This window comes from Arachis hypogaea, chromosome 7 (assembly GCF_003086295.3).
Source record: "Arachis hypogaea cultivar Tifrunner chromosome 7, arahy.Tifrunner.gnm2.J5K5, whole genome shotgun sequence".
NCBI classification, from domain to species: domain Eukaryota; kingdom Viridiplantae; phylum Streptophyta; class Magnoliopsida; order Fabales; family Fabaceae; genus Arachis; species Arachis hypogaea.
Window position 1 is genome coordinate 10,383,818 of NC_092042.1, and position 11,705 is coordinate 10,395,522.

Below are 11,705 nucleotides of genomic sequence, written 5' to 3' on the forward strand. Positions count from 1 at the left end.
GGAAATAAAATGTAGCAGAGGTTCACAGAAGAGCCAAAAGTAAAATTGGGTCTCAGGTCTCAAGAGACTAGGTAGCAGAGCCTAGATCTCTATTTGCCTTCCTAGATCCAAGTTAGCAAAGCAATTGACAAGAATTAGAAGAGAAAGCAATAGAAGAACAGAAATCAGATTTAATTATGCAGAAAACAAATTGAAAAGAGTTTGAATGAGAATTGAGACAGAATTTCCTCAATTTCACACACCCAAAACTCAGAAACAGAAGAGTAGAATTGCTCAAGTAAGAATGAGGAAGGAGATCAGTCAATTCTCCCTTGATCCTCTTAGTGCTCGGTCAAGTCTCTCAAGGAAGCTCAAAGAAAGTGCAAATTCAAAGGCTAAACCCCTAAAGTAAGTCAAAAGGTAAAAAATTCAAAAAAAGATCCTAATTACATCAAACTAGCTTCTATTTATACACTTTCTATTCTTGGATTTTGGGATTTGGATGGGCTTTTGATTTGGTGAAGAAATGAATTCAAATGGATTTTTAATTTGAATTTTTGGCCCATTAAAAGTCACTCCCAGGAGGCTGCCCTGCCCTTGTGGATGGCAGGGCAGAAAATTGGTGCATGGTGGTGCGTCCGGTGTGGCCTTGTGCGAATTTGGTGCGCCCTGATGCGTGGAACGCTGCCCTGCCCGCGCCAAGGGCAGGGCAGGAAAAGTTGGTGCGCCAGATTTGTCTTGGTGCTGCCAGAACGTGTCATGGTGCTGCCAGAATCCAAAGTTGGTGCGCCAGAATTGAGCTTGGTGCATAGGATGCTGCCAGGAGAGGATTGTGGTGCGCGCTGGTGCTGCCAGGAGAGGATTTGGTGCGCCAGATTTGTGTGTGGTGCGCCAAGATCGTGCGCCAATCCAAATGCTGCCCTGCCCGCGCCAAGGGCAGGGCAGAGTTCCCTCTTCCACGTCCCGTGTTCGAAACACGGCTGGGGCACAAATTCAATTAATTTCCTTGGCTTCTTGCACGGCAATCAACCTTAGTTCTTGGCTTCCTCATGGTTCCTTGTTCGATCCTTGTAGCATGCATGGGTGACATTTTTCCCTTGAATTTCTTCCTTAGAGAGCCCGATTCTGCCCTCCACAAGGGCAGGGCAAGGTTCTCTTCCTCTTGGTCCCAAGGCACGTTTTGTGCTCTGCCCTTGTAGTGGGCAGGGCAGAGTTGCCTTCTCTTCTTGGTTCTCTTATGTTGCCCTCCTAGAGGGCAGTCTGCCCTTGTGGAGGGCAATGTTGCCTCCCCCTTAGCATGCGGCACGCTTCTTATTGCTTCGGCCACGCTTTCCTTTCCTTAGGCTACACTTCTTAGGCCACGCTTTTCCTTTTCTTTTCTTTTCTTCACCTACAATAAACCAAAACAACCACTCCAAGTATCACTAAATTCAAGAGGCTTATAAATCAATTAAAATTCAATTAAAATTAGCTCAAACCTCATGATTTAACATTAATTTCATGGTGGTTGCTTGATTTAGAGAAGTTATGCATTTTCACTCCAAATCACTTACTTAGGATGCAAGAAAGTGCATAAATGCTAACAAAACAAGTGAAATTAGCTTGAAAAATGGGTATATGATGACTTGTCATCACAACACCAAACTTAAATCTTGCTTGTCCCCAAGCAAGCCTCAAAACTAAGAGTAAATGAAATGAATAAGAAAAGGATACTTATCCTTATTATGCAGATAGCAGAACTTGATCTATGGGGCATTTATGCAGACAATGACAACTCAATTATTGTTGTTGTTACATGATATACATTTTGCATCAAAGGTTTGCTAAACTTGCTGTTATAAGACTCACTCTTTGATTCTTCCCTTGCTAACTTTTCTTGGCTTATAATGCTTTAACAAGCTTATTATTCTTTTAGAGGTTGGGTGTCAAATGCTGCAGCATAGCCTTTGGCTTTATTTTCTTTTCTTTTGCTCAACATCTTTCCACCACAGACACATGGCCCACAAATTCTTCCTAGGATCATTGATGCCCAGCATCTCTTTGGATAACTAAATGTTCTGCATCTAATTTGCTCTTTATTGTGGATTTTCAATTGGCCATCCCAAATCAGTTGATCTAAGTGACCGGGTTTCAAAATACCCCTTAGAATTTACTCATCCAAGCAGATCTTAGTACAAGAACACCACAGGCATATGTCCTAAGGTTCAAGCTATTGGTGTCCAACCTTTATTCTTTGTTTTTCTTGCCACTTTGGCTTTTTCTTTCTGTTTTTGTTACCAAGGGCTTTTTCAGTATTGATAGGAGTTTTTATAACAGCAAGCTAACTCACACTTGAATGAGAATGATATTATGCAACAATTATTTCATGAGTCATGCATTTAATCAAACACATATACCACCACCAACTTCCATTCATACTTATGCAACATTGGATATTTTACTTTTCAATTCAAACCAAACTCTTTTATTTAAGCATATGGGAAACAAAACAATATTTAAAGCTAAGTGATGGATACAAGCATTATGCAGACTTATCATTTTTAGCAAACAATTTCACTTGCAACTAGATAAACACTTTAGCAAGACAAACAATGGTTCCCATGTTCGAAACAATACACAGCAGCAAGGATTAAGTTCAGATACAACCTTTGAAGTTGCAGCCCTTTGATTCTTCCTTCTGTTGTGCTCTCTTTGAGTTAAAATGCATAGTGTCTTCAATTGTTGACTCATATCCTGCATAATCCTCAAAGTTGCTTGCTTCTCAAGCCCTTAATTATATGGTTAGTGTGTATAAACTGAGTGTGGCTCCAGGATTGATTTTTGGTGTAGGGACACCAAACTTAATTGTTTGCCACTACCTCAGATGTGACAAGTTAACCATATGTGAAACCTTGTGTCCTTGCTAAAGGTTATGGAATTAAAGCTAAAAAACAGTTAAATAGTTGAATAATTTGTCTGACTGCTTGGAGCTAGCATTGTGCAGGAAGTGAGAATGTTCTTTTAAATGAGATTTTGGTGGAACACCAAACTTAGAATCCTTCATTCTCCCTTAAATTGTTTTGGTGTGCAACACCAAACTTAGCTCTTTGCAATACAGACCAATTATTCAACTTTTTTATTGAAATAGCTATGAAAAGAAACTACATCAGGTTGGGTTGCCTCCCAACAAGCACTCTTTTAATGTCACTAGCTTGACATTCCTCATTCTTGCTCAACTTCCAAAGTGTTTCAGGATCAAAAGGTGTGGATTCATTGCTCTTTCCTCCTGTCACAAAAGCAGAAACACAAACAGAGCCAGAAACTAAAATAGAGCACTTTGTAACCTGAGTGCAGTTAGAGTTAGTAGAGGCAAAATCTCGAACAGTTAGTGTGTTAGTTTAAAAATAAAGAAAAGTGCTTGATCTAGACCTCCACTTCACTTAATCATTGTCAATCGATTTCAATCCCCGGCAACGGCGCCAAAAACTTGATGTGTGGAAAACGATCCAACACAAAACTCACCGGCAAGTGTACCGGGTCGCATCAAGTAATAATAACTCACATGAGTGAGGTCGATCCCACAGGGATTGAAGGATTAAGCAATTTTAGTTTAGTGGGTGATTTAGTCAAGCGAATCAAGTTTTGGTTGAGTGATGTGTGTTTAACAAGAAGTAAATGACAGTAAATGTAAAGGGGGAAGGGAAAAGTGCAGTAAATTAAAGAACAGGAAGATAAATTTGCAGAAGCTTAAAGAACAAGAAAGTAAATGACTGAAACTTAAAGTGCAAGAAATGTAAATTACAGTAACTTAAATGGCAAGAAAGATAAATGGCTTGAATATAAAAGGGGTTTGAGGACTGGGATTGCAGAATCTAAACCAAGAGAAAGTAAATTGCAACAATTAAGAGAGCAAAAATTGAATCAGAAGCAATAAGCATTCAAACAGAAAGGAAATAAAATGTAGCAGAGGTTCACAGAAGAGCCAAAAGTAAAATTGGGTCTCAGGTCTCAAGAGACTAGGTAGCAGAGCCTAGATCTCTATTTGCCTTCCTAGATCCAAGTTAGCAAAGCAATTGACAAGAATTAGAAGAGAAAGCAGTAGAAGAACAGAAATCAGATTTAATTATGCAGAAAACAAATTGAAAAGAGTTTGAATGGGAATTGAGACAGAATTTCCTCAATTTCACACACCCAAAACTCAGAAACAGAAGAGTAGAATTGCCCAAGTAAGAATGAGGAAGGAGATCAGTCAATTCTCCCTTGATCCTCTTAGTGCTCGGTCAAGTCTCTCAAGGAAGCTCAAAGAAAGTGCAAATTCAAAGGCTAAACCCCTAAAGTAAGTCAAAAGGTAAAAAATTCAAAAAAAGATCCTAATTACATCAAACTAGCTTCTATTTATACACTTTCTATTCTTGGATTTTGGGATTTGGATGGGCTTTTGATTTGGTGAAGAAATGAATTCAAATGGATTTTTAATTTGAATTTTTGGCCCATTAAAAGTCACTCCCAGGAGGCTGCCCTGCCCTTGTGGATGGCAGGGCAGAAAATTGGTGCATGGTGGTGCGTCCGGTGCGGCCTTGTGCGAATTTGGTGCGCCTTGATGCGTGGAACGCTGCCCTGCCCGCGCCAAGGGCAGGGCAGGAAAAGTTGGTGCGCCAGATTTGTCTTGGTGCTGCCAGAACGTGTCATGGTGCTGCCAGAATCCAAAGTTGGTGCGCCAGAATTGAGCTTGGTGCATAGGATGCTGCCAGGAGAGGATTGTGGTGCGCGCTGGTGCTGCCAGGAGAGGATTTGGTGCGCCAGATTTGTGTGTGGTGCGCCAAGATCGTGCGCCAATCCAAATGCTGCCCTGCCCGCGCCAAGGGCAGGGCAGAGTTCCCTCTTCCACGTCCCGTGTTCGAAACACGGCTGGGGCACAAATTCAATTAATTTCCTTGGCTTCTTGCACGGCAATCAACCTTAGTTCTTGGCTTCCTCATGGTTCCTTGTTCGATCCTTGTAGCATGCATGGGTGACATTTTTCCCTTGAATTTCTTCCTTAGAGAGCCCGATTCTGCCCTCCACAAGGGCAGGGCAAGGTTCTCTTCCTCTTGGTCCCAAGGCACGTTTTGTGCTCTGCCCTTGTAGTGGGCAGGGCAGAGTTGCCTTCTCTTCTTGGTTCTCTTATGTTGCCCTCCTAGAGGGCAGTTTGCCCTTGTGGAGGGCAATGTTGCCTCCCCCTTAGCATGCGGCACGCTTCTTATTGCTTCGGCCACGCTTTCCTTTCCTTAGGCTACACTTCTTAGGCCACGCTTTTTCTTTTCTTTTCTTTTCTTCACCTACAATAAACCAAAACAACCACTCCAAGTATCACTAAATTCAAGAGGCTTATAAATCAATTAAAATTCAATTAAAATTAGCTCAAACCTCATGATTTAACATTAATTTCATGGTGGTTGCTTGATTTAGAGAAGTTATGCATTTTCACTCCAAATCACTTACTTAGAATGCAAGAAAGTGCATAAATGCTAACAAAACAAGTGAAATTAGCTTGAAAAATGGGTATATGATGACTTGTCATCAATAGGCACTATAAAAGAATGATTTTTTATGATAGAAAACATAGATCAGAAATAACATACAATACTCAATTATTACGTGGGCTTTTACGTATTGTATTGTCATATGAAATGTATGAAATATGAGAAATAGGTTTAACTAACTTTGGGTTGATAGAGTATAAGGATGACAACGCTATTTGAATCTGCAGATATTTATTTCGTTTTTATCCACTCAGGGTGAGTAATTACCTTCTCATCACTGGGATAGGTTTTTAGGGGGATGGAATCGATTTTAGATATTATTCATTTTGAGATATATATAATATATATGATTTTAATATATAATATATATAATATATGTAAAATAATTAATAAAATGATTAATAATATTGTATTATATTTAAATTTTTATTTTAATTTATGTTATATATGTGATGATAGTTATACAAAATTTAAAATTTTATTTTGTTTATTAGATTTTAATAATTATAAAGATGGATAGGAGCGTAACGAGTTAAGATTCAACCTTTTAGAAGTGGGGCGAGTTCTATACGGATTATTTTAGGATTGGGTGGAGTCGGATAGAACAAAAATCCGTCCCTACCCGCACTATTGCCACCTCTAGTCGAGTAGTCAGCTTATTCCTCCGTTTAAGTAAGTATCGGGATTCGAATCCTAAAATTTGAAATGGAAGTAATAAATTTGAAAAAAGGTTTATCTTTGAGAAAATAAGAAAAAAAAAAAAACTAAATATCAAGACGAAGGTAATAAATTTGAAGTTGTGGAGTTCTGGTCTAAGGCATGCAGGGACGGTTCTACATACATTGTTGTGGGGGTAAGCGCCCCCTACAATTTGGAATTTTTTTGAGTAGTATATGATAATAATATTTATTTGCCCCCATTAGATTATTAAATTTGACCCCACAATAAATTTTTATTCAACTTTTGGTACTTAATCGTCAATTTAAAAATTTTATATTAGAAATTCGTTAAAACTTAGAATGATCAATTCTCAAATTTAAACGAAATTAGTGTTCTTTTTTAAAAATCAACTCAAAAGAATATTATTTATCTTCTTTTCAAATTAGCTTTAATTTTTGCATAGCAACTGTATTAATTGAAAGAACTTTTTTAACTATAAATATAAATAAGAGTCGACTTCTAATTGTGTTAGGAAGTGAATTTTTAAATAATTATTTAGTAATATATATAAAAAGAGAGAAATTTTGATGGTAGTTAACAGAAAAATTATTTAATTTTTTAAAATATAAAACCTAAAATAATAAAAATTTAAATTATATATTATTATTTAAATTACTATTTTAGTATTGTAATTTATATATTAGATATTTTGAAGACTAATCATATTTTACAATAATAAAATATAATCATAATAATAATTATGTTATATGTACATAAAAAATAATTATTTGTATAAAATATATATTAAAATATAAAATATACATTAAAAATGAGTTAAACAATACATATATTTATATACAGATATATAATAATTAATAAATAATTTAATATTTAGTTTTTTATATACATATATTATTTTATTATAAAAATAATTATGATGTTATATAAATTTTGCCCCATTACCAAAATTTTTTGGATCTGTCAGTCACTGAAGGCATGGCTAAAAAAATTTCCTTCTTTCCCCAACAAGTGGTGACAACATAGAGAAGTCAATATATGGATAAGGTACCATGGAAGGCATTAGTGTGAATCTACACGGGTGTAACGTACATATGTGAATTTAATTATATTTGGTTTTTCGGAATTCTGAGAAGGTTTAGTTTGAGTATTGTAATATTTTAAAATTCTGTAAAGTATTAATTATTTTACTGTTTAAAGATTAGTTGTCACCGTTATTTCCACAAAAAGTTCTACTTTGCATGCATTTTTATGATCATGATCAAATTCTACTTATTCTTCTGCTTCGTGTCAAATGATAACTTTAAATGTTTTTTTAACTTGTATCCAAAAAAATGAGTTAATTCTGCTCCTAAAATTTAGACTCTGAACCATAGGATTTTAGATAATTGCTAAAATAATTATTTCTGATCACGGTAGAGAAAAAACCTATAAAAACATGATAAAACTTTAAACATACATTATTTATTAAAATTGTAACAAAATATTAAAATTATTCATTGATTCGTAAAGGGTACAGAAAACATAGATGAATAGATCGGCTATTATAGTATCCAATATAGAGATATTGAAAGAGTGTAAAGTACAACACACTTTAATAAAGTTAAAACGTATAAAACAACAAACGGATACTAGCAAACACGGCAATCCTACTCAGATAAATCCAAGTAGTAAAGCACCCCATTATTTGGTTTTCATGAAAACGACTCTTTATAAAAACAGCTTCTGTTTAATTGCATGTAACTCCTTTATGACATTTTTTATGCTCATTCGTTGGGTGGGAACCTCTTCAGAACATGCAATTCCAATCTTAGCAAAGGACACAAGACACTCTTGAATGGTGCCTTCCATATTTTGCTGACTTGTGACCCTTCTCCCCTCTTGTTTAGCAATTGGAATGAGCAATCTTGAATCGACAATCTCAGTGATTCGTTCTAGAGTTGCCGCGTTACAGAAATTGTGTAGGCTTAAACCTTCAGCAAACATGGTATCAGTTGGCTTCTTTCCAGTGAGCATCTCCAAAAGGAGAATTCCATAGCTATACATGTCTCCTTCTGCTGACACCGAGGCACCTGCTCCATACTCTGATTTAAACAAAAAATTCAGGAAAGAAGAGAAATAATGCAAGAATATCATCATTATAAAATAAGTATTTTCAGTTCAATAAGGTAAATATATTAAGGGATTGATTGCCATAAATACTTGATACTAAAATTACTTAGGACATATACATGGAACTCTGAGATGTAACTAATTTGGTACGATTAAATAGATGAAAATACCATGTCAAAAGCAAAAGATGAATTTAATATGATAGATTGTTTTATGTAAAGGAAGAAATATAAGCAAAACATTTCCAAAAGACATTGTTAGATATGTCAAAAGAAACTTACCTGGTGGAATATATCCAACGGTTCCCTTAATTGTAGAGGAAGTAGCTTGACCACTGCTAGGACGGCTTGCGGCACCATGAACGAGCCTAGCTAATCCAAAGTCTCCCAAGTGAGCAACAACTTCATTATCAAGTAGAACATTGCTTGGTTTAATATCACAATGAACTACAGCTTTTTCTAAATCATTGTGAAGATAATCCAATGCAAAAGCTACATCAAGAGCAATATTTACTCTTTGCATCAGGTTGAGACTCAGATTTGTGGACTCGCTATCTTCAATTCTGTTGTGCAACAAGGTTTCTAGACTCCCATTAGACATGAAGTCGAATACTATGGCCTTGAAATCATTCCCATTGTAATCAACACTTGAACAACAAGTCAATATGCTGAGAAGGTTTCTGTGCTTGATTTTTCCTAGAGCTTTGCATTCAGCCATGAAACTCTTTGATGCCCCGTGTGTTTGAAGGTTCAACACTTTGACAGCAACAGGTCTCTTAAAATGAACAAGGTTTCCTCTGTACACAGAGCCAAAGGTTCCTGTGCCAACTAAATTGGATGAAGAAAATCCATTTGTTGCTTGATGTAGCTCTCCATAAGAAACCTTCACATAGCCATATTGCAAAGCTAGCGAAGTAGTAGATAATTTTTTTGCCTTTTTCTTGAAAAGATATATACTAATAAAAGCCACAAAAGATATTAGAACCCCTCCAAATGCAATGAAGAGGATGACTCTCTTTTTAAGAGATCTCTTGTGTTTCTTTTGCAAGGGCAACATAGGGCATGCAGAAAGATTCAATTGAGGTATCCCACCGCAAAGATCTTTATTTCCAAAGAGTGATATTGCTGTGATGTTATTAAACACTCCTCCTTCCGGGACTTCACCAGAGAGATGGTTGAAAGATAAGTTCAACATACTTAGAAACTTGAGATTCACAAGTTCATGTGAGATTGTGCTTGAGAAGTTGTTATTAGAAAGGTCCAAGATTTCAAGGGATAGTAGAGATCCCAAGAATGAAGGTATACTTCCATGGATCAAGTTGCTTTCTAGTACAAGCTCTGTTAAAGCAGAGCAAGCACTAAGTTCCATGGGAATCTCACCAATCAGCTTGTTCTCTTGCAAATATAAGACTGAAAGATGGATCAAGTTACCAAGTTCAGAAGGAATGGGACCAGTGAAAGAGTTGGAGAATAAGGACAGTGCTATTAAACCTTGTTGGTAGCCGAATGTTTGATTGGGTATGTTACCACTTAAGTTGTTTTCATGAGCATAAAATATCTCCATCTTGGTGCAGTTTCCAAGTGTAAAAGGAATGATTCCTTCAAATTTATTCGAGTACAGTTGAACTTCAGATAACATAGTAAGGTTACCAATAACAAGAGGAATCTTGCCATATAACTTATTTTCCTGCAACGTCAACCGTACCATATTCTTTAGCTTTCCAATGGAATATGGAATTATTCCCTCAAGGGAATTTCTCTCCATACCAAGTGTTTTTAGGTTGATTAGTTTTCCAATTCCTTCAGGTATCTTTCCAGATATTTGATTGGATCCCATAACAAGAATATCAAGATTGCTTGATAAATTGCCTATGGTATCTGTCAATACACCGCCTAAATAATTTTCCTCAATGACCAGTTTTTGCAATTGAGTACAATTCACTAGCGAGAAAAGGAAATCCAAATCGTAGGCCCTTCCGCTCCCGAATCTATTCAAAGGAACAAAAAATATCTGGAGTTTGTGTAAACTTCCCAACTTAGGAGAAATTGGTCCATGAAAACCATTGTCACCTATATCAAACACTTGCAATTCAGAAAGGTTGGATATTGAAGATGGAAAAGTACCAGTGAATCGGTTCCCTCCACACGTAAATTCCCTAAGATAGGGAAAAGCCATAGGTATATTTAAGAGAAGAGTATTACCCACTAACTGGTTATCTGTGACTGAAAAAACTTGAATATTTGAAAGGTTGTAAAGTGAATAAGGGACTTGGCCAGAAAATTTATTTCCACCCAAAGCCAAAAAATTCAAATTCGACAACCTACCCAATGCTGGAGTTATACTTCCTTCCAAATGATTGTATGTAAGTGACAACTGCTCAAGCGATGAAAGATTTCCCAAAGAAGGCGGAATACTACCAACAAAACTGTTGACTGCAATCCCCAGATGAGTAAGTTGCACCATAGAACCAAACCATGAAGGAACTTTACCAGTTAGATTATTATAAGTCAAAATAATCCAATAAAGGCTTGAACAATTTATCATCTGCATAGGAATTTGACCATGAAGATTATTCTGCTTCAAGTCAAGAATCTGCAGCCTCTTTAAATGGCCAATTTCCCTCGGAATCTCACCACGCAAGTGGATGTTAGTAAGAAAGATTGCCTTGAGGAACGTTAGATTTCCCAAGGATGGTGCAAGAGTACCACCCCAGTATTGATTCTGTAGTATCAAGGCTGTGACTCTCATTCGGCGACGACTGCATGTAACGCCCTGCCATTCACAGAAATGGAGAGACTCATTCCATGATGGCAGAGCATCATGGTTGCCATTGGTAAGCTTGTCCTTCAAAGCAAGCAACGCTATCTTATCCGTCTCTGAACTCAAGGCCACATGCACAGCCAAGGTTTGTGAAGCGATAGACAGGAGAAACATGATGAGAGACACCATCATTATTATTTTGTTGTAGTGTGACGGGGACAATGTGAGCATTGTGTTAGTATATGGAAGAGGACGATGGTGAAGAAAAGCTATAATAGTTGCTTGAATAATACTCTCTGTTATATAGATTTCTAATTTGCTTCATTGTAGGATTAATAAAAATCAATCTAAAAATATTTACTGTACAACACTACAATAATACTTATATAATATAAAAACAATTGTTGAAACTTTTGTGCATGGGAATGGAAAGAGAGTGCACAGAGCGGATATGATATTGTAAGACCAAGACTTGCAAATTCACTTGGGAGGACTCCGCGATCTTTCTTGTGTGTACTTTTCCTTAATTTAATACATTGGCAAATTAAAAATCGCCACCTTGTGTTTGTTATTCATTCGTATCGGCAACAAGCTAAGCTAAGCTAAGATGAAGAGCAAGAACAGGCAATTTTTTTATAAAAAATATTAATTTAGATTGATTTAAAATTTAATTTA

At 36.5% G+C, this 11,705-nt stretch overlaps 1 protein-coding gene across 1 annotated transcript; it reads right to left on the reverse strand.

Annotated features, from left to right (window-relative positions):
• Positions 1–7,631: 7,631 nt before the first annotated feature.
• LOC112701113 (uncharacterized) lies at positions 7,632–11,297 on the reverse strand. The gene is made up of 2 exons (XM_025751911.3): positions 8,552–11,297; positions 7,632–8,242 (listed from the first exon to the last, which is right to left on the reverse strand). Exons 1-2 carry the CDS (start codon positions 11,259–11,261, stop codon positions 7,869–7,871), a joined length of 3,084 nt encoding a protein of 1,027 aa, XP_025607696.2. The 5' UTR covers positions 11,262–11,297; the 3' UTR covers positions 7,632–7,868.
• Between the last annotated feature and the right edge of the window lie 408 nt (positions 11,298–11,705).

Excerpts from the sequence above, each read along its gene's own strand:
- LOC112701113 (XM_025751911.3), bottom strand. The coding sequence starts at position 11,261 with ATGCTCACATTGTCCCCGTCACACTACAACAAAATAATAATGATGGTG. Across the intron at positions 8,243-8,551 it reads CGTTGGATATATTCCACCAG|AGTATGGAGCAGGTGCCTCG; the intron begins GTAAGTTTCTTT and ends TGTTTAAATCAG.